Raw genomic sequence first — 27,969 nt, 5'->3', positions numbered from 1 at the left:
ATCTCTATTGAAACATCTCTGTGGCAGGAGGGCCGGGCTAGAGAAGCCGGAAGTGGCCTCCCGGAAGTGGCTCATGTTCCGTATCTGCCTCCGTCCCAGGTCTGTGCAGCCCAGGCAGGAGAGGCGGCCCGCGCCCGCGAGCCCAGGTGAGTCCGGGGCCTGGAAGGCGGCCTAGGAGTTCCGCGGGTCGCGGCTCCCGCTTTGCCGCCGCCCTTCGAGCCTGCCGCCCCCAACTGCAGCGCTCTGGGCCGCTTCCCTCGCGGTGCCGGGGGGCGGGAGGCGTCGGCGCAGCAGCCCGCCTCTTGGAGCGAATTCGCCGGGCTCGGCTGAAAGGGAGGGAGGACTGTGGCTGCTGCTGCTTATTTGCCTACTAAATTTGCCATAGCTGTCAACGTTTCCCCCTTTTTAAGCGAAATTCCCTTATTCCGAATAGGGCTCCTCGCAAGAAAAGGGGAAACTTGCCAGCTATGAAATTTGTGTACCGCCATTCACTCGGAGATCCCAAGGCAGATCACCACATCAAAATGCAAAATGCATAATAAAACCCTCCAGGAGGGGACGCCCACCCAGCGGTGGCAGCCGATGGTTAGGGTGACGGGAGCAGTAAGGGGACAAAGCGAGCCTTGCAGCCGGATCAGACCAAGGAACCGCCTAGTCCAGCACCTTTTTCTCACGGTCCTTCAGTGCCATTCAGACGTTGCTGGACCCAGAGGTGGATTTAGAGGAGCTCAATAGGGTGTGGAGCCTCGAGGGCACCTAAAGCAGATGCCACAACAGTGATGTAAAATGAAAGACAAGAGGTGGGGGGGGGTGCGCAGAATTTTGGCACCACACAGGGCCCCACCCCTGATCGTTGGCCATGCAGGCTGCAGGGAGTTGGGAATCCAGCAGCACCTGGAGGGCATCATGTTGACTAGCTTTGCTCCAAGCTGGTGTCCTGATTGCAGTGCTGTCACTCCAAGGAGCCACATCAGCACATCGTCTGCTCGCTGTTTAAGCAGAAATGATTTTTCTCCAGCTCTGCAGATATCATGACAATAATCATGTGTTGTCTCCTCTCTCTATAAGGATCTTATAAGATCCCAGCCAGGGTGGTGTAGCGGTGAGAGAGCTGGACCAGGCCAGGTTCAAATCCGCACTTGGCTTTGAAGCTCCTTGGCCAGTCACTCTCTCACAGGCTCACCAGGGAGCAGCCTGCTGGATCAGGCCAATGGCCCATCTAGTCCTGCATCCTGTTTTCAAAGTGCCCAACTAGATGCCTGCCAGGAACATGCAAGCAGGACATTGGCGCAACAGGATCTCTTTCCTCCTTTGGTTTCCAACAACTGGTATGTGGCGGAAGAGCATAGCCTCCATCATGGCTAGCAGTCATTAGTCACTACCTTCTCCATGAATTTGTCTGATTCTGTTTAAAATCCATCCAAGTTGGTGGCCATCACTATCTCCTGTTGGAGCGAATGCCATAGGTTAACTTAACTGTAGCCCAACATCATGTTCTAGATTGTGGTAGGAGATCCGTGTGTGATTTCCTTCCATTGGAACAAGGGACAGCGAGTAGTTGCCCAAGGCTTACCTGTTGTCTTGGTAGCAGTGGTAGGGCTTGAATGCCATATCCAGTTTTCTTTCTAATCCCTACCACCAATTTAAATTCAACCTGATGTTCTCTGGATGTTTGGCATATAACTCCACTTAAGCCTGTGCTGCTGTATGATTCTTGGCCTGATGGAAGCATAGCTTTGCTGGTTGGGACTGATGGGACTTGTAGTCCAAAATATCCTAAGTTGGGAAAGGCTGATCTGGGTGCCTTCAGTTGGAGGATCAGTCTGGACTTCAGTACAAAAAGACTTTAGAAAGATGATTGTGTAATCTCTGTAGCAGAGGCACCAAGAGTCGTGTGTATAACATGCTCATCTAGTGAATAATAATAATAATAATAATAATAATAATTTATTTATACCCCGCCCATCTGCAAAAATACAATAAAATATCACACGTTAAAAACTTCCCTTAAGATGTCTTCTGAATGTCAGGTAGTTGTTTATCGCTTTGACATGAGAGGTACAGCACAAGTTGAGTGTCACAGTTTAGTATAAAAAGCCCAAATGCACACATTACCTGAGGCAAAGCTATTTGGGAAGGTTGCTTATTATCAGCAGCTGAAAAGGGGAGGCTGTTTGGAAGTCACAACTCCTATTCTAGCATTAAAAACATCTGATGGAGGGTAGCATCGTCATCAAGCTGACTGCAGTACCAGGTGGAACTATATTTAAAGGCTGCCTTTCTATCCAAGGCAGTGAACAAAAAGTACATTATTATAATAAAACATTGAAAGTACAAAAAATACCCAATATATTAAAATATAATTTAGCCCTGATAAAAGCCATTTCCTGAGCAGCAGCAATATGATGAGAGGGGGGGATTTCTAGTAGCGAAAGGGAGGTTTCCTACTAAAGTTAATTTAGCAGTTCCTTATAATTTGGTCTCTTAAACGACTTGTAGTATCCAGTTCCTGCTTCTGAAGACACAACTAGTAGTAGAAATGCTTGTTGCTATACTTTTTATAATTAATACCTGAGACACTGTGACCTTAAGGCTTATTGGATTGTAGTTATAAGATGTGTTTTCACCAGTATTCTTCAGTTACACAAATATTAGAGCTTAAGTTTATATGAGAGTCCATGTCTCCGTGTATCTTCCAGAGATTTCAGTTAAAGGGTTCATCTAGATACAAATGGTTTCAGTGCTGGTCATATCAATTTTCTCTACAGACTGACCCCCTATGCCTGACCACGCAGATGTCAGCCTGCCCCCAGAGGACCGGGTCAGGGGTCTTATCCAAATGGGCAGTAGTGTGGAGGTGAATGAAGATGTCCCACCTCGAAGGTACTATCGTTCCGGACTTGAGATCATCCGGATGGCAACTATCTATTCTGAAGAAGGCAACATTGAACGTGCCTTTATATTGTACAACAAGTACATCACGTAAGAAATTTGCATTGCTCAGTAATAACAAAAGAACCTCTGTTCTGATAAGCCTGTTAAGTACCATTGTATTGTAAACCAGCTGGGCCAGGTGGAGCTTATACGAGATTCTTGCTCAGTTACTTATTGTGACTCAGGTGTGCCGGTACTGGCTTCTTCCCTCACCTAAGTTTTTAATCAGCAAGAAGAAGATGACTTTGTCTCATCCCAAACCTGAGCCTAAGGGTTTATCTAAGCAACCTGTCAAATCAACCCTCAACTGCATTTTAATCTTTGTGGATAGTTCTGTAAATCTTGATTCAAAGACGAGGCAAGTGTCCAGCCTGCATGTAATGGATGTGCATTCAGTAGAAGGGCTGTAGCTCATAGGTAGAACATCTGCTTTGCATGCAGAAGGTCCCAGGTTCAACTCCTGGTTTCTCCAGGTACTATTATTAATTGAATTTATATACCACCCTATACCCAGAGGTAGTGGTGGGAATGTTCCCTGTCTGAAAGCCTGGATAGATGCCACCAGTCAGTGTTGACAGTACTGAGCTAGCTGGATCAACAGGCTGGCCTATGGGTTGTATCAAATGTTAGTCCTACTTGGAGTAGACCAATTGAAAATGAAATACATGACTAACTTAGGTTCATTCATTTCAGTGGTCTACTCTGAGTAGGCCCAAGTCCCCTTTACCAGCTTTGTCTGGTTCTCCAGCTGCAACCATTCCTGGACAAGAATTGCCTGACCAATGTAGTCCAGACATTTGTAACCTCAAGACTAGATCACTGTAATCCACTCTACTGGAGCTGTCCTTGGATCTGGTTTGAAAGCTCCAGCTGGTGCAGAATGCAGTGGCCAGACTGCTGGTGGGGCAGTGGACCAAAAACATGGGACACCTTTGTTAAACATTCTGCTCTGGTTGCCCATCTTCTACTGAGCCAGTTCAGGGTCCCTGTATTCATTTACAAAGCCCTGGACAATTTAGGTCCTGGGTACCTCAGGGATCGCCTGAACTCTTATATCCCAGCCCAACCCTTATATTACTGAGATCATGTGCAGAAGCGTCATTGGTCATTCTCCAAGTTGGTGGTGCTCATTCTGCAACAGCAAGGAACCATGCCTTTAGTGTCATCAGCACAGTCCTGTGGAACACTCTGCCAATCTCTACTGGCAGAGATTAAGCAGGCACCCTCTGTGCCAACTTTGAAGTGCCTGCTGAAAACCTTGCTGTTCTGCCTGGCCTATGCAGGCAATTAAGAATACAGCCTTCCACAATCACTAATTGGTGTCTGTTTTTAACTCTTTAATATAGTTTTATTGTACAATTTTATATTTCAGGGATGTCTAACTCCCAATAGACTGCGATCTACTCACAGTATTAAAAGACTGACAGTGATCTACCCAAAGTTGTTGAACTTTTTTTAGTAAGCCAAAGTTTGTTTTTTCCTTTTTTTGCTTTTTTGTAAGGAGATCGCTGAGGGGCCGGAACACCCTGATCTACTGGTAGATTGTGATCTACCTTTTTGAACATGCCTGTTAGATTTTATTGCTGTAAACCACTTTAATGCAGTTTCTTTTATGACATAGCAATGTAGAAATATTTTTATAAACAAAATAAAATATGGTACAAGCGCAGTGGGGATGGGGAAGATAAATGACCATGTCACTGGTGTAATGTCTTGGGCATAAAAAGCACCATGTTTTGCTCATCACTCCCAATAGTTATTAATACAACAGCTGCCGGGGGGGGTGTTTGGGGCTGTGTGAATGCTGTAAAAATTACTTCTGGGAGTGGGCAGGGGGACCTTGTTGATTCCATTATATGAGGATGAAAAGTCAAATGAGTTTCTTTTAACCCAGAAAAGTAGTTTTTGTAATTATCAGCAAGCAGGCTCAAGGGAGGTCTCTAGGCTATAGCACTGACTGCCAAACTATCAAAAACTGTAACTAGCCTGGATTGTTGAGTGCAAAAGGATTTGCCAGGTTTGTGTATTTAATTTATTAATTTATATCCCTCCTTTCTCCCAAACTGGGATTCAAGGCAGTTTGCAACATTTGAAAACAACATTATAAAATACCAATGTTATAGAAACAAACAAGTTGAAAACAGTAATTAAAATACTCTCACTGAGATTACAGGGAACCAGGCAGAGGGCCTTCTCAGTAGTTGCTCCCGCCCTGTGAAACACCCTCCCGTCAGATGTCAAGGAAATAAACAACCATCTGACTTTTAGAAGACATCTGAAGGCAGCCTTGTTAAGGGAAGTTTTTAAGGTTTGATGTCGTATTGTGTTTTAATTTGTTGGAAGCTGCCCTGAGTGGCCGGGGGCGTATAAATAAGAAACTACCACCACCACGATCATCAGAGCACATTTAGAACCGGCAATTAAAGTGCAATTTGCCCTGACTATAATCGTCTGCACCTTAAGTTTTTAAAGGCCTGTCTGAACAGGAAGGTCTTAGCCTGCTGGTGGAAGGATAGCAAAGAGAGAACCAATCTAATCTCTCCTGGGAGGGAATTCCACAAATTGGAAGCAGCCACAGGAAATGCTGTCTCTTTGTCACCACCAACTGTCCTCCTTAAGTTGATGGGACCGAGAGAAGATCCCCAAGAATCTTAGGGAAATGCAATATTTCAGATAGCCTGGGCACAAGCCATATAGGCTCTTATAGGCCATAACCAACACTTTGAATTGTGCTCAGAAACAGACTGTTAGCCAATGAAGTTAGCTCTCCGTAACTGGCCTCAAACAGCAGTCTGCCTGGCTGCATATATTGACATGTAGCTTCAGTTACTCGTTCAGTTCAGCTTATTTCTTACTAGGCCAAGAGAATCCTCTTTCATTCCTCAGCTAGGAAAGAGGACCTTTATTTTCACTTGTTGGCATTCACTGATTATTGAACTGTGAGGTTCACATTTTCCCTTCAGTGTTTGAATGAAAAGCTGATAGCTGGCTCAGAGTTGCAGTTTAAGGTTACCCAATCAAAGGCATGTTATGTTTTTTTTATTGTTAAGATGCCACATATATCAGTCTTAACAATCTTCTAAGTTTGCTTTGAGGGACGTGGGTGACGCTGTGGTCTAAACCACTGAGCCTAGGGCTTGCTGATCGGAAGGTCGGCGGTTCAAATCCCCGCGACGGGGTGAGCTCCCGTTGTTCAGTCCCAGCTCTTGCCCACCTCGCAGTTTGAAAGAACGTAAAAATACAAGTAGATAAATAGGTACTGCTCCAGTGGGAAGGTAAATGGCGTTTCTGTGCGCTGCTTTGGTTCACCAGAAGCAGCTTGGTCATGCTGGCCACATGACCCAGAAGCTGTACGCCGGCTCCCTTGGCCAGTTAAGCGAGATGAGCGTCGCAACCCCAGAGTCGTCCACGACGGGACCTAACGGTCAGGGGTACCCTTACCTTTTACCCTTTAAGTTTTCTTTGAGAGATCTGGGAGTCAAAGCTGGGGGCAGGGTGGGGGAGTGGGAATCTTCCTACTCCTAGGAGACAATATCAGATTTCTAGTGAGCTGTGCTGTTGGGGTTTTTCCAGTAACATTGAAAGTCGCTTTATTGTTCAGCCAGTTTTTTTAGCAGTACCTCAAAATCCTCCCTTAGGATTTGGATTCCACAAGAGCAGCCTTCTTTGTAGCCAAGAAGGGATATTGGCACTCTTCATAGGCGGTGATGTCATGCATATCACAGGAACCTCCCATGCAGTTACTCGCTTTCACAACCTTTACATTCATTCAGTTCCCAAGCAAAATGCCTTTTCTTTCCTGTCTTGGATATGATTGGCTGCCTTCCTTCAGAGTCCAGTGTATTGCATTGAGCTCCTCCGCCCCCCCCCTTTAGTGCTGTGGGCTGGTTTGTAGCCTCTGTGTGTTTACTCAGAAGTAAGTCCCACCAAGTTTGTTAGGGCTTACTTCTGAGTAAGTGTTCATAGTGTTGCAGCTTTAGGGTTTCAGGTGCTGTTGAAATCCTTTAACATGCTGAAAATCCGCTTCACGGTTCGTTTCAAAACTTCTCCAAGCGAATGTTAAATTCTTGGTAGTTCCAAAAATGGAAGTGGGGGTCTAGTATGGTCAGCCTTCTCTCCTTTCCAGTGGCTGTTGCTGCCACCATTACCCAGGCATCTTCTATGCACAATTTTCCTGCTCCAGCCCCATTACATTCAGTACATTTTTTCCTGATTAGCATCACCTTCAGCCTTGCTTAACCTTCCATGCTTCCTCTTTTATGGGCATTTCTGGGAAGAGAAACTGGCCAAGGGACCTGCTAAGTGTAAAACTTGGTGGATCCCTTCCAGCTCTGCTCCCTCTTGGCAGCCACCTAAGCCTCCTTTAACTAAACAACTCCTCCAACTGTGATTCTGCCATTGCAGTAACAAATGCAGCAACAGCAAGGGAACTCTGTGTGGATTACAGTATAAATGGTGTTTCTGTTTTGTCAGGCCTTGTGCAGGACCGTCCTTACTGTGAGGGAACTCGTCTTGGAGGACTAAGCATAGCATAGCCTAAATTATCCATTTTTGGAGGGTTGCTCAACCTGATCCCACCAGGGATGCTCAGACTTTTGAATGAAGTTGGCACAGCCATTGCGAAGTGCTTCATAGGTGCAGAGCAAATTTCGCTCAGATGATGGGAGGTTGTAATGGGGAGGTACTGAGAAGCAAATGTTCTTCCCAAAGGATCCTCTCCAGGGGCAGAGTGCCTTTCCAGAAGGCAAATGCAGTGGCAAGACAATAAAACTGAGGTAGACCTAGAAACATTTTTGTTTACTGGGTTTTCTTTAGAATTTGGAGGGGTTGGATAAAGTTGTTTGGAGACTGAACTCCTGATTGGCCAATCCTGGCCTAAATCAGCATCTGAATGAAAGTACATTTAAGTTGCTAAAATAGGACCCTTAAGATTGCAGCTGAAAACTAAATTGTCTGTTATGTGCAGGAGGCTGAACCATTTCCATTTATGCAAACCTGTGCCTGAATTAGGCTTGAGCTTTGCTTTGATGCTACTTGGCAGGCCAGGTTTTCCTTTGAACAAATAATTCCCATGGTCTTTGCTTGTGTGGAGGAACCGAATATCCAGATTTGCAAATTATAGTCTGCTCCAGTACCTGACCGTGGGGACCATTTCCATTAGAAGGAGGAAGTGGCAGAAAGCTCAGCTTTTGCCCAGGGACTGTTTTGTATGCAGAGAGTCAAAATTTCTCTTGGGGAGCAAGTTTGCCATTTAAATAGAGCTATATGAGCAAGACAGATGCAATTTTCCACAGAGATTGCGATCCTGTGACCCAAAGCCCTAGGTGTGATATTTTGAGTCTGTTTGAGATGCAGTTTCCTGTGGAGTTCCTGTGCTAGAAAAGGGATGTCTTTAGTTTGTGGTGGAGAGGAGGATTGTGTCCTGCAATTTTGCTGTAAAAAATGTAAACTGAAATTCTGATCCCAGAGTCCCCACGTGATCAGGGTACGTAGGCCTGATCTTAGCCACACAGGATTATTGTATTGGACCTGGAAATGCTGTAACAACCCAAGTGTGGTCATGGTTCTCCTTCCTATATCTCAGCTGCCCGTTCTCACTTACTTTGTCCTCTCTATTCCAAGGCTCTTCATAGAGAAACTTCCGAAGCATCGTGATTACAAAACTGCTATCATTCCTGAGAAGAGAGACACAGTAAAAGTAAGTGGCCACACTGGCCGTAATGGGGGAACTTTGTTTTAAGATTTTCCTCTTGAGAAAAGCTGTTGTAGCTCCCAGATACTGGCAATGAGGAAGAAGCTGTTAGTCTATCACAAGCATATATAGAAACTATTTTGCAATGAATTATGTTGCAAAATGCAGGCGCCAGAGAGCGCGCACACTAAGAAGTGTGTCACCCTTCCTTGTAAGTTTCTATCCTGACTCCCTCTCCCTGCTGTGCTGTTGCACAACTCCAATTTATTTCAATGGTGCTTGCCTAGGCAAACATCCTGGCGGACTGTTCCAGGCCCCTCTAATAATGGTTCTTATTGTCACACTGCTACTGATCGCAGCTTCTTTTTGAGTTCTAAAGAACTTAATTTTCATTCTTCCTTTCTCTCCACCCAGAAACTAAAAGAAGTTGCATTTCCTAGAGCTGAAGAGCTGAAAAAGGAGCTTTTAGAAAGATACAACAAAGAATATGCAGAGTACAATGTACAGAAAGTGAGTAACAGGGGGAGAAATGCATGAGCTCCAAATTGTGCCTCTGAAGACCACAGCTTGCAGGGAATGATGGCTGTTTGGGGTCTGTTTGTGTTTGGTCCTGGTCAAACAATGAAGCCGACACATTATCCCAGCACTGTACCCCAGCTACCCTTGATCTCTCTCCCTATTCCAGCAACTGGTATTCAGAAAAAAAATCTAACTCTTCCATCTTCATCCAGAGTGGCTATGGAGGTTCTGCTCTGGTGTCTTGGGGTCAATAAAGGATTGGATGGGGAAGAACAAATTTGAAGTTAATATAAATGAGATAGTCTTGCTTATAGGAGTTTAGCTTGTTGCGAATGGGAGTAACACTCCCCATTAAATCTCAGATTATAGTCTGAGCGTTCTCCTGAATCCAGCCTTGAGCCTGGATACTCAAGTGATGGCCACAGTGAGGAATGCCTTTGCCCAGTTTAGGTTGGTACACCAAATGTGCCTGTGCCCAGAAAATACTGGTTTAGCCCTGGTGACACATGCCTTAATTACACCTGGATTATAGCAATGTTCTTTCCATGGGGTGGACTTTGAAGAATTGTCCATAAGCTTCAATTAGTCCAGAATGCAGCAGCTGGATTTCTTTTTAAATCTGCTTTTGCCTGTGAGACCCAAGGACTGCCATGGGCTGCCTGTGTTGCACCTTTTCTCACCTGGTCCCTTGTCTGATGTTCCTGATGCAGAAGAAGCAGGAGGAAGAGTTTGCCCGCAACCTGGCTCTGCAGCAGCAGCTGGAGGAGGAGAGGCAGAGAGTGGCCAGGATGAAGCAGCAGCAGGCCGAGCAGGAGCAGTTCAATGCATTCGAGGAAATGATCCGGCGCCAGGAGCTGGAGAAGGAGCGCCTGAAAATCGTGCAGCAGTTTGGGAAGCCAACCCCCAACACCTCGGATGGCCCCTTGGTACCTGGCGTGCTCAAGCCCTTGAGCCCCAGTGGAGGAGGAGTGCTGCCAAAACCCCCCAGTGTGGACAGGTCTCTGAAACCTGGAGCTTTGGGGATCCCAGAAAACAGTTAGTATGCCTTGACCCACCTTGTTTGGCTACTGAGTGACAGATCTCCTTCCCTTCCACATCAAAACATGAACAAACCCCTCACCTACAACATGAGAGTATTCTAAAACTAAATAACTCTACTTTTGTAACACTTAAAACCCTGCTTGTGCAGATCCAGATCTCTGTATTGTAGAGTGTTGACAAGATGACCCTTTGGGTTCCTTCCAACTCTACAATTCTGATTCTAGGATCTGGTATGTTCTCTGCAGAAGAGACAGATCCCTCTGTTACTGTTTTGCCATCTGAAGCTGAGCCGCCTCACAAGCCCTGCCCTGCCCTTATGCTCTTGAGTGGCCATAGGCGTGCATGCACGCGGGGCCGTGGGGGCCAAGCCCCCCCCCATTTTCACTGAGGGGGCTGCCCCCTCTATTCCGCAGCCAGATGGGCTCTGTTGGGCCCTCCCACAGCTGTGACTAGGCCCCATCGGGCCTTTGAGGGGGCGCAACGGCCACTGTCAGGCCTCCTCCCACTGTTGGATGGAACCCAGCGCACCTGAATGGCCAGTTGCAGGGACAGGATGTGACAAGACAGCCGTTCTCCAAGGACCCAACAAGTTTGTGGGCTTCAGTGGTTGATTGGAGAAACCTGGGTTCTAACTTAATCCTTGAATATTCGCCCACCTTTCACCCCCCCCCCAATTTTCCTCCATCTGCTCACTGAAAATATAATCAGTTCTTTCAGAAGGCAGTCTTGAAATACAGTCATACCTCGGGTTGAGTATTTTCGGGTTGCTCTCCGTGGTGACCCGGAAGTAACGGAGTGTGTTACTTCCAGGTTTCGCCGCATGCGCAGATGCTCAAAATTACGTCACGCGCATGCGCGGAAGCGGCGAAATGCGACATGCGCAGACGCGTCTTACGTTTACTTCAGGATGCGAACGGGGCTCCGGAACGGATCCTGTTCTCATCCAGAGGTACCACTGTACAGAGAATCCTGCAGCATTGAGACATTTTTGCAGTGGAGTGGCGGTCATTACTTCTGTTAGTAGGTCCCTCCCTGTGAAATGTAAGGGGTGACACACATACAGTGGTACCTCAGGATAAGTACTTAATTTGTTCTGGAGATCTCTTCTTAACCTGAAACTGTTCTTAACCTAAAGCACCACTTTAGCTAATGGGGCCTCCCGCTGCCGCTGCGCCGCCAGAGCACGATTTCTGTTCTCATCCTGAAGCAAAGTTCTTAACCTGAGGTACTATTTCTGGGTTAGCGGAGTCTGTAACCTGAAGCGTCTGTAACCCGAGGTACCACTGTATCGGAAAGGGCTTTTGGACCTTATGCAGCACACCTGAGCTTTTTATTTCCAGGTATGCATCTGCTTACCAGCAACAACTTTGGGCTACCTCTTAATTCTGGTTGAAATAACCACTGGCCCTTTTTTAAAATGCTGGTCTCAAAGCAATCTTCCTGTGACCTATTCTTCCAAACAACATATCATGTAGTAAATCTGAGTCTGGACCATTCAGTTCAGATTGCAGGCACTGACTCATACACTTGAATGCTTCACTTCCTCCCTCCCACACACAATCATAGTGAACTAGCAGTTCAGGGTAAAAGCTTAGGCTAGAACCTGATATATGCCTGTGACGTTGCACATCAAAATCTTCTCTCCTCTCTGCAGATACTACTATAGAAGGACTCCGCCATGTGACTGTCCCCAGAGAACTCTGTCATAAATTCCTCCAGTTGGCGGATGCAAACACTGCAAGGGGTGTAGAGACTTGTGGAATCCTTTGTGGGAAGCTGGTAAGGTGACTTCTGGGATAATTACATCAATATTTGGTAGTCCCCGGTTTCAAGACTCTCAAGTTGCTGATTTGATTACTTGGAAATATTTGTGTTTATTAATATTAACTTGCTTTACATCACTTAAAGAACATGGGTGCATATATCAAAGCTGTTGCACATATGTAAAACTGGTTGCACTGATGTGAAGTCATGGAACGTTCATGAACACTCTTTCTTGCAAAAACTCACCCTGAGGAGATACAAGTTGCAAAAAGTCAGCTTTGTTGAGGGGCGTCTTTTGGAGGAGACCTTGTATAAGAGTTAGGGACAAGAGAGGGTGTGTGCTGTCAGCAGGAGTGGTGGAGAAGCAGCAAGACTGAGTGGGCAGCAGGGCTAAGAGGTAATAGACGGAGCCCCGAGGCCATGGACAGACAGATGGTGGTGATGTCAAAATATTTCAGCAGTGCAGGAGCCTACAATACCACCCTAGGCTGATGCTGCTCTGGATGTTGGATAGTACATCTTATAGTTTCACACCTTCAAAGGTTATGGTGGCTTCAATGTGTTTTGGTAAAATGATAAATGAATCATTTATTTTTTTAAAAAAAAATGCTGCAACCTTTGTAATACATTAGGACCACTTCTTTCAGTTTTTAAAGTTCTTAAATATATTTGCAACATCCAACACTTGAGGGGTTTTTTCAGCTTGGCTTTTCTATTTTTACACTGTAGCCAGAAAGCCAATTTTACCCATATTTCTTTGCCTTCAGCCTCCCTTAAACTTCTCTAGGTGAAGATTTATTCATGTAGGCAGCTTTTGCTCTTCAGGTTCTTAAAGTGGGACACAGGTAGTTTTTTTAAAGTAATTCAGTAACATTAAACAACAACAAGGCAGCAGAGGGATCACACCAGAAAGTGAGCAGTAATTGGAGGAGGAGGAGGGAAAGCTGAAATTCACTAAAACATCCGAACTGTCCAGGTCTCTAACGTCTCTGAAGCTGGGAGTGTGGTGTTGGGTCATTCCATTCATAGGGCATTATGTTTATGTCACTGGGGCTGTGTGGTGTTTGAATGGAAGCACTGTTGGCTGCTGCTAATTCCTCTTCCTTGCCCCCTTGCCCTTCTTTTTTCCCTTCCAGATGAAGAACGAATTCACAGTAACCCATGTCATCATCCCCAAGCAGCACGGGGGCCCTGACTATTGCAACACGGAGAATGAGGAGGAACTCTTCCTGATCCAGGATCAGTACAGCCTTATCACTCTGGGATGGATCCATGTAAGCCCTTGCTCAAGGCCTTCCAGGTGCAAAAGCCTGTTTGTGGGTGTACTTGTTATGGGCTGAGTCTTTGCCAGGTTCTTGTGCTTTCCCCGCAAAGCGATTGGCTGCTGCCTGCTGTAGAGCAGAAGACAAATTCAGAGATTTGTGGAAGGTCCCAAAGCAACCTGCTGCTGGGGGGTGCAAAATCCTAGTGTGCTCCTCTTGTGCAGTAGAACTTCTCAGTGAATTGTGACTACTTGCATGCCTGTGTATGGTGGGGAGGGGGGTGGAATTACCAAGTGGATTTTCTTTGGTGCTTATCACACCCAGGGCCAGCTCTAGCATTGGGCACAGTGAGGCAGCTGCCTCAGGCAGCTAATTTTAAGTGTCATGAAAGGGCAGCAAACTGCTGTAGCTGTTGAATTGCTCTTGGGGGAGGGTTCTTGTGGGATTTTCTGCCTCCGCTTCCAAAACCACTTGGCTTGTAGTGGGGACAATTATTTGCCGCCTCAGGCAGCAAAATGTCTTTAGCTGCCCCTGACCACACCCTCTCACCCATCTGCTGAGTATGTCTGATCCCAGGGCTACCACCCTTGGCTGTGCTCTTAGTCATTCATTTCAGTGGGGCTTACATAGGAAAACTTCTTTCCAGATTGAGCTCTGTGTCCTAGTCTTTGTGCAGGACGGCATTTGAATTTACCCACCCAAATATTTTTGATCAGAAGTGGGTCAGCACTGCACCTGCTTATTCTCTGCTTCCCCTAGTCTGGACTTAAATTGCTAGGGCGGGGGTGGGGGGTGGGGGGAATATGATCACTCTAATAAAGAGCTATGAAAGGTCATGTTAATGTTTCCTTAGGGAAGCAGGAGCCTCTCCCACTTGCTTGGTGGTTGTCAAGAATGAGCCATGCCTTTCTTGGTGCTTGACTTTAATTTCTCCCTCTTTTCCTCCATCCTTATTTAGACACATCCTACCCAAACAGCTTTCCTTTCCAGTGTAGATCTACATACGCACTGCTCCTATCAGATGATGCTGCCGGAGTCTGTAGCTATTGTTTGTTCGCCAAAGTACCAGGAGTAAGTGTTCAATTTATTTCTATTGCAGACTAAATAAATGTGCTACGTTCATTCCATTCTGCACCGCATTCTAACAGAGGTTTGGTGCTTAGGCCAAGAAGAGAGGACAGATGAGGCCTAGGAGTAATGTAGAAGGAGGGGATTTAAAAATAATATTAACCAGGCCTTTTTTTTCAGCCAGAGCTCACAGGAACTCAGCTCCAGCCCCTCAGAGGTGGGAGCCATTGCTATTCTTAGAGAACAAGGGAGGAGTTCATGGGGAGCTCTGGCACTTCTTTTTCTAGAGAAATAGCTCTGATAATAACCATAAGAAATGTAGATAACCCTTTCTGCACTTCAATAGAGTTTAAAAGATTTTGGAAAATTGGGACAATTTGGGGGGGAAAAGAATTAAGGATGCAAGGAGGAACTAGGTTCCACTAAGGGGATTATGCACATTCAGCAGATGAATTTGCATCCTTGTGCTTCCAAAACATACATTCCTCACCCCACCTTGGAGATTGTGTTAATAATAACCAGTTCTATGATTTCTTTCTAAACAATTAAATAAGACTCATTGACTGCTAGTCATAGTAACATAGTAATCAAAAGAGGCACCAGGTCTTTGAGCAGCAGTTGCTGGGAATCACAGATGGGGAGAATGCTGCTCTTGGGCTCCTCCTGCTGCCCAGGATCACTGAAATCTGGTGTCCTAATGCATCCCACCCCAGGTAGGACCTGCCAGTGGCGTAGCGTGGGTTGTCAGCACCCGGGGCAAGGCAAGTAATTTGCGCCCCCTAACCCGTGGATTTGCGCCCCCTAACCCGTGGATTTGCGCGCCCTAACCCTAACCCCCAGATGTTGCGCCCGGTGCGGCCAGCCCCCCCCTGCACCCCCCATGCTACGCCACTGGGACCTGCCCAACCATTCCTATTGGCTAGGGCCCACTCCCAGGCCAGCCATGAACCCTTTAAAACAAGTTTTCTTATACAAACTACAAAATGAAACAATAAACCAATAGAAAATAATAAAAGAGAAACAATTTACAATTACAGTGGTACCTCGGGTTACATACGCTTCAGGTTGCAGACTCCGCTAACCCAGAAATAGTACCTCGGGTTAAGAACTTTGCTTCAGGATGAGAACAGAAACCGTGCTCTGGCGGTGCGGCGGCAGCAGGAGGCCCCATTAGCTAAAGTGGTACTTCAGGTTAAGAACAGTTTCAGGTTAAGAACGGAGCTCCGGAACAAATTAAGTATGTAACCAGAAGTACCACTGTACACACAAATTAAAATAACCCCAACCCCATTTAAACATTAAAAACCACCCTACTCCATCCCAAAAAAACAACCAGAATTTTAAGCCCCATGGATTAAAATTATCTTAAAAGCATTTTAAAACACACTAACATGGAGCAGGAAAAACAATAGCAGGACCCCCCCCCAGCACTGCCCCAAGAGTTCATTGCAGTGAATCTGCCCCCGCCCTCTAGGCCAGCTGGCAAAGGCCTTGCAGAAGGAGCAGGGCCCTGCAGTCCTCACCACAGCAGATCAGTATGTTCAGTACGAGGGTTTGGCTGTTCTTGGATATTCTTTGTCCACATAATTCAAAAGACATGATAGTGGATTGTTAATCCACCTTGTCTTAAATTCCTTCGTTTATGACAATACCATCCTTCAGTATCTTCTCACCTTCCAACATTCTTCACCAGACAGAGATGAAATCTCCTTTACTGCCTCCCATTGCCTAACCCTCCTGCCCATTTACTCCTCTGTGACAACCAATGCCGTTATACAGCCATTTCACCACAATTTTCTCTAAAATTCTTAGCTATCAGATAAGAATTTCCAAACTTCTTCTGGGATTTCCATCTGCAGATCTCTCTCCCGTTTTCCTGTATCTATGTGATTTGCCTCCCAGTTTTTAAGAATTAGTAGGGCTCTTCTTATTCTATGTTCTTTTCATGACTTTCTGATGACTTTTGTTGTTGTTGTTGTTGTAATATGCATGTATTAGTCACTTCTTTTACAAAAAGTAACTCAATAGTACAAAAATTAAAATCAGAATGGAGATAACCCTAAAAATGCATTCATACATATAAAATGCAAGCCTAGTACATCCCATCCACTGGAAGAGACCACAGATACCTAAAATATTTTATGTATGTCGCTTATTTTAGTGTAGTTCAGTTCATTTATACATCACTTGATTGTTTTAAAAAACAAAAAAAACCTTCAAAGCAGTTTACAAAAAATATGTAGGAAACCCAGAAGTGCTAATGATTGAGATTTAAATAAATATGTTACACAAAACTTGTCCCCCTAAAACCTGCTATCAGTTTTGAGGCATACAAGTGATTTTATTTACAATCTTTCTAGGACTGGATTCTTTAAATTGACAGACCATGGCATGGAAGAGATCTCTTCCTGTAGGCAAAAAGGGTTCCATCCACATAGCAAAGATCCCCCTCTCTTTACAGTAAGTATATCCAAAGTGCATTTTCCTGGTTCTTGCTGATTCCCCCAAATCCTGCCTGTACTGCAATGGCATGCTAACAGGAAAGCCTTTATCCAATTTCTGTTCTGATGCCTGCTAGGGTCTGAGAATGCCTCCTCTTTCTCTCCCCGCTATTTGAGATTCTTTCTCTGTGTAGTGCTGGAAGCTGCCAGTGAAGCAGGATGGTGTGGATTTTTCTCCAGCACAAAAATATCAGAATTTATAGTGGGATCCTAATGCGTGTTTAGGAGTGAGTCCTATTGAATTTAAGGGGGCTTACTCAAAGGTTAGGACTGCAGCCAGGAAAAAGAAATTCCAGTGGGTGCTGGAGCTTTTGACTGCAGAAGATATTCTCAGCACAAACTCTTGCAACAAATTAGAGATTCTGAAATGCTTTGCTGTCCCAGGACTAGCCCTTGGTCCCATTGCTATTCAGGGAATCTGGGATGGAGCCCTGAGGCAGAGACAGCTGGGAGTTGGGTGTGTGATGGCAACCCAGATCAGCTGGGTGGGGAGCACATTGTTCCTAAACCTCTCACTGAAGGGGAAATCTGCTGGTGACGTTGAGGTACTTGGAATACTCTAAGACTGCCATGCGCCATGTACAATTACAGTGGTACCTCTAGATGCGAACGGGATCTGTTCCGGAGCCCCATTCGCATCTAGAAGCAAGCGTAACTAGCAACGGCACGTCTGCGCATGCACACATCGCTTTTCGCCACTTCTGTGCATGCGCATGATGTCATTTTTAGTGTCTGCGCATGCATAAGCGGCGAAACCCGGAAGTAACACGCTCCGTTACTTCTGGGTTGCCACTGAGTGCAACTCGAACACGCTTATCCCGAAGCACATTCAACCGAAGGTATGACTGTAGTATCGCTTTCAGCCTGTACATTGTGTTGAATTTAGCCACCCCACCTGCTCTTGACTGCTGTGGCCTTCATTTCCTTTTCCTTTTTCCTTTCAGACCTGCAGTCACGTGATTATCCTGGAGCAGGAAGTGATGGTACTGGACCTTCGATAAAGCAAATGCCTTCATGCCTTTCTCAGCCATTAACTGTCCTCTACATTAATTTATGATGACTAATAATACCCCCTCTATGCAGCAGTTCCCAAGGCTCTCCCTGTAACGCCACAAGAGTTTCACATTCTTTCTGATCTCAGTTGTTAAATTAGGGAGGAGAGAGGAACTCTTAGGAGATATCACTAAACTTAATTCAAGTAGTATTTGGCTGCTCACTGATCCTCTTCAGGCTTTACTCTGCTGAACCTTAATCCAAAAATCAAGCAAATTAATAACCTATAAAAATCTGTTTGTGATATGCTGAGCGCATAAATTCATCTGTTTCCTCTCTTTCAAGCTGCAAACATAGAATTTCCTCCAAAGCTCATAAACACCGATGGAAGCCTTTGGTGGATTCCCCAATTGCTGTGCCAATAGCTCAACTTCTTGTGAGCGACAACAAAATGATGTTTATGTTGGAAGGAAATGAACATATGCAGGAAGATTGTGTTTTTTGTTGTCAGGAATTCTTCAAAAGATAAATAAATCACAAGTTCTTCCAGGCTTCCGTTTCAGGGAGAGGGAGGAGATAGGAGTTACAGGAAAAGAGAAGCCAAAGGAAGGGATTCCATAAATAGCTTCTTGGTTCCATTCTTGGCACGGTTTGCCAAAGGATGGATCTGCACTTGATTTGTGCTATGAACTTTCAGTTCCAGCAAGTGCCGATATGCACTAACTCAAGTTGGACAACCCCTTAAGTAATGCTTTAAGGCCTAGACCAGCAACTTTAAGGCCTAGACTGAGGGTTAGTTCGATATAGAGATTTAAAAATAGGTTTACTGTTGGAAAAACGACTCTGGTACCTCTACATCTTGTACCCTGTCCTCATATCACATTGCAGTGAAGGGCAGGTTTAAAATATTTTAAATAATAAATAAATTCACCTATAAAAAGAACATAACTCTGCGGCATGGAATGTTTACTGGGAGCGGAGGGGAAACTGACAGCTGGCTGGGAGGGGGAATAGAATGGAGAAGATGGAAAGGGAGGAAGAGACACAAAGATAAGAAGCAAGCAGAGAAGGCCCATCTCCTTGTCTGCATAGGCCATGCCCTGGTTCACATTGAAAAGCCATCTACTGTACAATACTCCCAGGTACAGAAGTGAGTGTTACCCTGAAGAAGAAGAAAATCAGTGGAGAATTTCAATATTTTTATGTAGTTGGCTCCAGCACCAGTGTGTCTAACCTCACCCCCAATACCCTAAAAGATAATAGCAAAATGAAAATATATAAAAAATAATATACAGTTGTACCTCGCAAGACGAATGCCTCGAAAGACGAAAAACTCGCAAAACGAAAGAGTTTTTCGTTTTTTGAGTTGCTTCGCAAGACGGATTTCCCTATGGGCTTGCTTCGCAAGACGAAAACGTCTTGCAAGTTTGTTTCCTTTGTCTTGCAAGTTTGTTTCCGTTTTCTTAAAACCGTGCATTCACTTCGAGGAACAACTCATAGCACGCGGTGTGGTAGCCTTTTTTGAGGTTTTTGAAGACTTTGGTGATTTTTGAAGCTTTTCCAAAGTCTGTGCTTCGCAAGACGAAAAAATCGCAAGACGAAAAAACTCACGGAACGAATTAATTTCGTCTTGCGAGGCACCACTGTATATTTATTTATTTATATTTATAAATAAAAATGAGAGAGAGAGAGAGAGAGACTGTGTCAGACCAACACGGCTACCTACCTGAATCTAGCAAAATGAAAAGTTCCTCTTTTTCCTATTCAGTGTCAACCGCACTGCAGGGCTGTCATAAGCCACTCTCTCCCACCCTTCCCATCTGCAATATGGAGAATGAACTGGAGTTGCTTTGGAATTTGCAGCAGAAGTTGTTTTAAAGCACACTTAAGTAAGAATTGAATAAAAAAGTAAGTCCCATAGTTTAGCCATGCATTATGGGAAGAAGCCATTTATTTTATCAATATCTGCAAAGCTTACAAACTATGGCGGTGAAAGCAAGTCACTGGCAAGAGGGGTTGCTAGGCTTGGGAGCTCCAGGCGATGAAGCATATTCCCTTGGCAGCTTCTTAAATCTCTTCCCATGCACTGTGAGTGTGTGTTGGGTGTTACACTCCACTTAAGTGAGGCCTAGCCGGCCTGGCAAACACCCCAGATGAATTCTGTGTGCATCTACGTCAGCCTTCCTCAACCTGGCGTCCTCCAGATGTTCTAGACTCGTAATTCCCATCAGCACAGCACCGCCCAGGTAATTTTGCTTCCTGAGACAAAGGGCAAGATGGCACCCTCCCATTCCCCCAACAGAATCTGATCAGCAGTTGAATCTTACTTCACCTTTGGTGATGGGTCAGAATTGTAGAGTTGGACCCAAAGAGTCATCTTGTTCAACTCCCTGCAATGCAGGTATCACAGCTAAGGAATCCCTGACAGATGGCCTTCCAACCTCTGGTTATAAACCTCCGTTCCATTAACCACATTGGCAGGCGGGGCAGGAGGACCAGCAGAAGACAAAATACAGTGTAAAAAAAGGAATAATAAGAATTCAGAAATAAGGAATCAAATGCAGCTTTGGTTTTAAAATAGTTGCAAACCTAACATAAATTTGTGCATGAAATAACTTTATGGAATCAAATGACAATTAAGAAAGAACAATGTATATCTGCCTATATCTAAAGCAAAAGAGCACAAACACAGTATACTGACAAAATATAAACAATGGGAACATGATGGTGATGATTGCTATTACAGTGGTACCTCGAGTTAAGAACTTAATTTGTTCTGGAGGTCTGTTCTTAACATGAAACTGTTCTTAACCTGAGGTACCACTTTAGCTAATGGGGCCTCCCGCTGCTGCCGCGTGATTTCTGTTCTCATCCTGAAGCAAAGTTCTTAACCCGAGGTACTATTTCTGGGTTAGCGGAGTCTGTTACCTGAAGCGTCTGTAACCTGAAGCATTTGTAACCCAAGGTACCACTGTATCACCATTATTTATTACCCAGCCTTCCCCGTAACATTGCAGGGTGGGTTACAACAGTTTAAAAATACAGCATTAAAACAATTTGAAAAACTTAACAATTACAAAAAAACACAATCACAAAAAACAACATAAAATGACTATAGCATCTAACAAAAAGTAACAAAAATTCACACAGTTGCTTGTATTTAGATTTCCAATCTTTCTGCATTAGAAATATTCATGGCTGTTTTTCTAATAAGATATAACTCACAAAGTATCACAGAACCCAAACATGTTCGGACCTCTGTCTTGCTCAGTGGTCTCTGTACTCTGGACACAAAAACTGTTTGGTGTACAAGTACATATTGTGTGTGTGTGTGTGTGTACATACACATGCGCACACACGTGTAAATGGAGGTGCTCCCCCAAGCATATGCCACCTGTGCCCCAGAATCCTTTGCACTGCAGTGCGGTTTCACAGCAGAGAACGGTAGTTCTTGGGCCAGCTTGTGGCATGGCAGGGGGTTCCTGGAAAGCACAAACCTCCTGAAAAGTGCTCTCTAATGTGCGAGGCTTGGGAGGCTTTGCCCAGTGGCAGCTGCTTCCCTGGGCCAGTCCCCGGAAGTGTGGTTTTTCTGCTTTTGGAGCTCAGGCTATGAGCCTCCCCCCTCCGCCTGCTGGGAGATGCCAAGGATTCCCTGCAGCTTCTCTTCCTCCTTCCCGCTGGCCTGTTTTATGTCATAGGTTTCTGCTGCTTCTCCTGCTGCTGCAGCTGCATTCCATTCCAGTGGCAGATGCTGGGATACCAAGCGCCCGTGGTGGGGCTGCGAGGGAAGCTGGATTGGCTGCCTGGGTCAAATGCTTCCTTATTAGGCTGTCCACTGCCTGTCAGGGTTTGGGGCTTTCAAGTGCAAGTGTTGTCTTTTCGCCCAAAAGCTCCCAGGGTTTCTATGAAGGACCCCCTTCTTGATCGGCTCAGTGGGCGTTGGCTTCTTTCTTCACTTGAGCAAAAGCCCTCCAATTTCAGGACTGCAGTGGGCAAGGCATCCTGGAAAGCAGGGAGGGATGTCTGGCACCCCTGACTAGGTAGATCAGGGGTCAGCAACCTTTTTCAGCCGTGGACCAGTCCACCGTCCTTCAGACCATGTGGTGGGCTGGAGTATATTTTGGAAAAAAATATGAACAAATTCCTATGCCCCACAAATAACCCAGAGATGCATTTTAAATAAAAGGACACATTCTACTCATGTAAAAACATGCTGATTTCCAGATCGTCTGCGGGCCAGATTGAGAAGGCAATTGGGCCGCATCCTGCCCCAGGGGCTTAGGTTGCCTACCCCTGAGGTAGATCTTCCCCCAGAGGAAGGACTGTAGCTCAGTGGTTGGGTTTTTGCTTTGTATGTAGAAGTTGAATGTAGAAGCCACATGGAGCAATGGACTGACTTAGTGCAAAACTGAGTCTTTGACCCAGGTGAAATAAAGCCTAGTTTTGCCCCTGCTTGGTATAAGGCAGCTTCTTGTGTTGCTATTATAGATAGCAAACCGGGGATGGGGTTGATCTGAAGTGGAGTGGGCCAGCTTGCAAGTGAAATCATAGCAAAAACAAACAAAGAGAAGTGTGTAAAGAACATCTAATGCTTCACTTGCAAAATGGCTGCTTCTACCTCAGCCGCACTTCTGAGGTGTCAGTCTGAGGGTTCCAGGCACCTACTCAGGTTTGGTTTCCTTAGAATGCAGGCATGTGGAAATGGTGGCATCTTTAGGATATATGGTTTTATTTACACATATATGCAAGGGGTGACCAGAAAGTTCGGTGAATGGTCACAGAAATCGGAGAGTGAGAAATAATTCAAACATCCAATTGGCATCGGAAACCCATGGAATGCTCACAATTGTGGACGGAGAGGAAGCTGTAACTCAAAAGATAGTGTATGAGTGGTTTACGCATTTCCATGAAGGGCGGCAAACCATCGAAGTTGATCCTCAGTCTCACAGACTGCCAACGAGCAGAACGGTGGCAAATGTCGACAGAGTTCACGAGCTATTGATATGGGATCAGTGTTTGTCCATCTGAATGATGGTGGATGTTAATCAGTACATAACAGTTTTTAACGCGTGAAATCGTTACTGAGTTGTCCCACCCTCCATATTCTCCCAATCTTGCCCCACTGGATTTCTTTCTTTTTCCAAAACTGAAATTTGCACTAAAAGGGCACAGATTTCCCAACATTTCAAACATCCATGCTGCTGTCATGAGGGAACTGAAGGCAGTATGAAAAGAGGACTTCTCCAGAAGTTTCCAACAGTTCTACGAATGTTGTCAACGGTGCATTGTATCAGAGGGGCCTACTCTCAAGGCCTGTAAGGTATGTATGCTTGAATATTTCTTGCTGTCCGATTTCTGTGACCATTCACTGGACTTTCCGGCAGTGGCGTAGCATGGGGGGTGCAGGGGGGGGCCGGCCGCACCGGGCGCAACATCTGGGGGTTAGGGTTCAGGGGCACAAATCCACGGGTTAGGGGGCGCAAATCCACGGGTTAGGGGGCGCAAATTACTTGCCTTGCCCTGGGTGCTGACAACCCACGCTACGCCACTGCTTTCCGGTCACACCTTGTACAACCTGAGCATAAGGTGGAGGAGGTCACAGCATTAAGATCCCATTAGAACTTGTTTCTCCATTTGGATCCAGCCCAGAGCAAGCAGGTCTCTGGGCTCATCAAGACTTCTGCTTGCCCCATGCTTTCTAGACACTGGTGTGAGCAGTTTTGCATGTCCCTCAGCTTTCCCCGGGAAAACGCACTCTTGACCGCTCAAGGGGTTTTCCCATGGAAAACCCGATAGCCATTAGGTTTGATTCAGCAGTAAACTGTGGATTTTCCTGGGGCAAGGCAGTGGGGCAAATGGAGGTGTGGCTGAGCCTGTTCAACTTCCATCCTGTTTCCAGCTCAGCTCACCCATGCTACTCCTGGCTCTTGTTATCCTACCCAGCAGCTAGGTGAGGAGGGTGGAAGAAAGACCCACCCTTAGCCTGGAGGCCCCATCATTATTTTGGGATGCTAATGAAGACACTTAAGTAGCCAGGTAAGGTCAATGCCTTACAAAGAAATTTGTCTGACAAGTCCAACAACCTCCTCTGTTAGGTTCTAACCATCACTGGGTACCAGACCACCAGAATGAGAAGGGACTCAGGACGTTTTCCAGATGGATCCCCCAAACCCACACACTAATTAGAGAAGTCAGATAATTTCCGAGCTGTATGATAAGCCCATATGGAATTTAGAGGTATTTTATGATACCCATCCCCTCCATCAACTGAATGTGAGCATAACCGACGACTGCTGACCCACTCCTCCCCAAGTGGCATGGGGTTTCTAGTTTAGGTTGCTTTTTGATGTGTTTGTTTTATTGGCATTAACAATAGCAGCCACAGCAGCAGCAACAACAAAAACATAATAAAACAATGCTTGTTAAACATGGCTGTGGGTCGTATCCAGTGTAAAGGTAAAGCGACCCCTGACCATTAGGTTCAGTCATGACCGACTCTGGGGTTGCGGCGCTCATCTCGCTTTATTGGCTGAGGGAGCCGGCGTACAGCTTCTGGGTCATGTGGCCAGCATGACTAAGCCGCTTCTGGCGAACCAGAGCAGCACACGGAAACGCCATTTACCTTCCCGCCGGAGCGGTACCTATTTATCTACTTGCACTTTGATGTGCTTTTGAACTGCTAGGTGGGCAGGAGCAGGGACTGAGCAACAGGAGCTCACCCCGTCATTGCGGGGATTCGAACCGCCGACCTTCAGATCGGCAAGTCCTAGGCTCTGTGGTTTAACCCACAGCGCCACCCGCGTCCCCGTATCCAGTGTAGTGCTGTGCTAAAGTCATTTTGATTTATAATTGCTTCATGGGTGAAATATTTTGTGGAACATTGTACGAGAGAATGCATAAGCCGGTTTCTGCACTGTTTGCCGCACCATTGACTGCACAGTCTGTTGCATGCTGTTGATCCCTCTGCCTGTTCCCAGGTCTCAAGGAGGCCTCCCTTTGCCATTGTGAGCTATCAGCATCTATCTGCAACTCTTGCCTCCCTCTTTTGCTGCTGCTGCTGCTGCTGCCGACTCCTGGGAGGTTCTGCCTGGCTACTGTGTACATTTATTTTCCTTAAAAAGGCAGCAGGGAGTTTCTCAGCCTCTGGTTGGATCTTTTAAGGCAGACTTCGCCAACCTGGCCTCCTCCATATGTTTGGGGTTAAATTAAAGCAATAGCTTCACACAGTGCTTAATATAGCTCTTCATCGCCTGGCAATCTCTTTACTCACCTCACACCATGCTTATATTATGTTTACTCAGAAGTAAGTCCTGTTAGCAAAGATCCTCTGCAGCTTTAGTGAGAAGGATTCCCCTTAGTGTTTCTGCATCTAGTAGTATGGTAACTTCCTGCTCCATACAGGATTGCTCCTGTCAAACTTGCATTGGCAGGGAGTACCACAGGCCCACTATAGGCTCAGGCACAATAAAGGCCAACCAAACCTCAGGGGCCTGGGGGACCACCAAAAGTTTGGCAAATCTTGTGCTACTGAATTAGTTGCTCCTCAGCTGCCCTGTTATGCTTATGGAGTCATTACATTGATTTGTTAAAGCATTTTTATTGTTTTATATGTAATTGCTGTTTGTTTTTGTTTTTTATTTTTTTTACATCAGACATGGTTTTAACTGTTTTTAAGGGAAGATTGAGGCATTTGCTCCGAGGAGGCTAAGTTTATCACATGATAAGATTTTTATAGAGTCACAGAATTGCGATGTTAGAAGGTGCACAAAGGTCATCGAGGTCAACCCTTGCAATGCACGTATGTAAGTTATTGCTTCATATATGCTTTTGCTGCATTGCAAATTGCACTGAGATGCCTCGTAGGAAGCGATTCATTAATGAAACAAATAATGTGACCAAGTTTGCTGATAATAGCAAATGGTTCAGCACAGTTAAAACAAAGAGAGGTTGTGAAATGCTCCAGGGACCTAGTGAGGGGGCATCAAAGTGGAAAAGCACCCGCCTTCATGTATATGCTGTTGTACAGTATATGGGGTTGTGACCGATAGCTTCAGGAAAACATTGGTGCAATGTGGGGCTGCTCGGAAAAAGGCGAAGAGCATGCTAGAGAACAATTTGGGAAAGAAAGCTGCTGATATCTTAACAACAGCGATTCTTCAAACAGCTCTTCTTTATTCAGATGCCAGAACAGAACTGAACTGAAGGGCTCAGTCAGCCTGCTTATATAGAGCTCCAGTACCTTGTTACTGTAACAACTTTCTAAAACTATCCAATCACTGAATGTCACTTTTGATCCTTCATTTGCATAACTATCTACAGTATCCCCCTGCTGGCCCAGGGTGAGAACTTCAGTACATAACACTGTACCCGGGGTGTGACTCCACTATTAACATCCACTTGGAAGGCTGAGTTCAGTTCTGGTCCCTGCATCTCAAAAGCGGTATTCTAGAGCTGGGAAAGGTGCAGAAAAGGGTAGTCAAAATGATCAAGGGGCCAGAGCAAATATTGAGTGCCATCAGAGTGGCACTGCCAGTCAGCTATAGAGAATCCTGTACTAGCTGCCCAAGAGGCATTCAGTGCCTTTCCTTGTCACTTCCCTTTCTGCACAAAGCCTGATCTTGGGGGGAAGTTGGTTGCAAGGCCTCCTGGTCAACTTCAGTTACGCAACCTGAATTGCATGGTACGTGACTGAATCCTCCTGGAAAATAGTGATAGTCTGGAAGTGCCCTGCAACTAGTCAAGAGGGGCATCTACCTTACTGGTGCTGAAACATCTTCCTGGGCTTTCTCCCTGTCCCCATGCCCATCTAATAATAATAATAATAATAATAATAATAATAATAATAATAAATATATTTATACCCCGCCCATCTGGCTGGGTTTCTCCAGCCACTCTGGGCGGCTCCCAACAGAATATTAAAAACACGATAAAACATCAAGCATTAAAAACTTTCCTAAACAGGGCTGACTTCAGATGTCTTCTAAAAGTCAGGTAGTTGTTTATTTCCTTGACATCTGTTGGGAGAGTGTTCCACAGGGCAGGTGCCACTGCTGAGAAGGCCCTCTGCCTTGAATACTCTGTGTTGCTTGGAGCCAGGGAACCAGGTGGAAGACCACCTTTTCCACCATGAGCTTCTGGGGCGCTTGGGTAACCTTTGCAAGCTCTCCTCCAGGGACCCCCAGCATGTGAGGTAGGGGGCAACTGAGAAGTGAGCCTGCTTAGTGGTAGCACCACAGCTGTGAAACACTCTCCCGCCCCCCGCCCCCGCAGGAGCAACATACTGTGTTCTTTTGGTGCCACACAAAATCCTTTTTATTCTTGATGGCAGTGCTTCCCATTGGTGGTCAGCGGACACCAGGAGGACTGCATAACCAACCCAGGAGGTCCATGGCATCACTCACATAACAAAAACAACCATTGTTGTTGTTGTTTAGTCGTTTAGTCGTGTCCGACTCTTCGTGACCCCCTGGACCAGAGCACGCCAGGCACTCCTGTCTTCCACTGCCTCCTGCAGTTTGGTCAACCTCATATTGGTAGCTTCGAGAACACTGTCCCACCATCTCGTCCTCTGTCGTCCCCTTCTCCTTGTGCCCTCCATCTTTCCCAACATCAGGGTCTTTCCCAGGGAGTCTTCTCTTCTCATGAGGTGGCCAAAGTATTGGAGCCTCAGCTTCACGATCTGTCCTTCCAGTGAGCACTCGGGGCTGATTTCCTTCAGAATGGAGAGGTCTGATCTTCTTGCAGTCCATGGGACTCTCAAGAGTCTCCTCCAAAACAACCATAGAGATATCAAAATGTTCAAAAGAACATTCAAAAGTCTGTGCCTTGGCTTTTGAAAAACAGGCGTCTGCAGTACTAAGTCATTTGGGAGCCACTGCTCAAGACCTTTTACCCTCCGTGGTTTCTGTCTACAGTTCTGGTTGCCTCACCTCAGAAAGGATATTTTGAAGTGCAACTAAGATGATCAAGGGGATGGAGCGACTCACATATGATGAAAGGTTGCAGCATTTAGGACTTTTCAGTTTAGAAAAATGGTGAGTAAGAGGCGACATGAAATAAGTCTATAAAATCATGCATGGCATGGAGAAAGCGGATAAAGAAAAGTTTTTATCCTTCAACCAGAACACGAGAACTCCTCAACATCCACTGAAGCTGAATGTTTGAAAAATTAAGGGTAGATAAAAGAAAGTCCTTC

The 27,969-nt window shown here is 45.6% G+C and overlaps 1 protein-coding gene across 1 annotated transcript; it reads left to right on the top strand.

The window, feature by feature from the left end:
- The first annotated feature begins 36 nt into the window (after positions 1 to 36).
- STAMBP (STAM binding protein) lies at positions 37 to 18,722 on the top strand. The gene is made up of 10 exons (XM_081868497.1): positions 37 to 146; positions 2,769 to 2,982; positions 8,557 to 8,632; positions 9,041 to 9,136; positions 9,856 to 10,180; positions 11,841 to 11,965; positions 13,087 to 13,224; positions 14,171 to 14,283; positions 16,641 to 16,740; positions 17,726 to 18,722. The coding sequence occupies exons 2-10, from the start codon at positions 2,780 to 2,782 to the stop codon at positions 17,780 to 17,782; spliced, it is 1,233 nt and encodes a 410-aa protein (XP_081724623.1). The 5' UTR covers positions 37 to 146; positions 2,769 to 2,779; the 3' UTR covers positions 17,783 to 18,722.
- The last annotated feature ends 9,247 nt before the right edge of the window (positions 18,723 to 27,969 follow it).

This window comes from Podarcis erhardii (assembly GCF_964252035.2).
Source record: "Podarcis erhardii genome assembly, chromosome: 7".
In the NCBI taxonomy this organism is placed as follows: Eukaryota; Metazoa; Chordata; class Lepidosauria; order Squamata; family Lacertidae; genus Podarcis; species Podarcis erhardii.
This window is presented reverse-complemented; position numbering and strand designations above follow the sequence as displayed.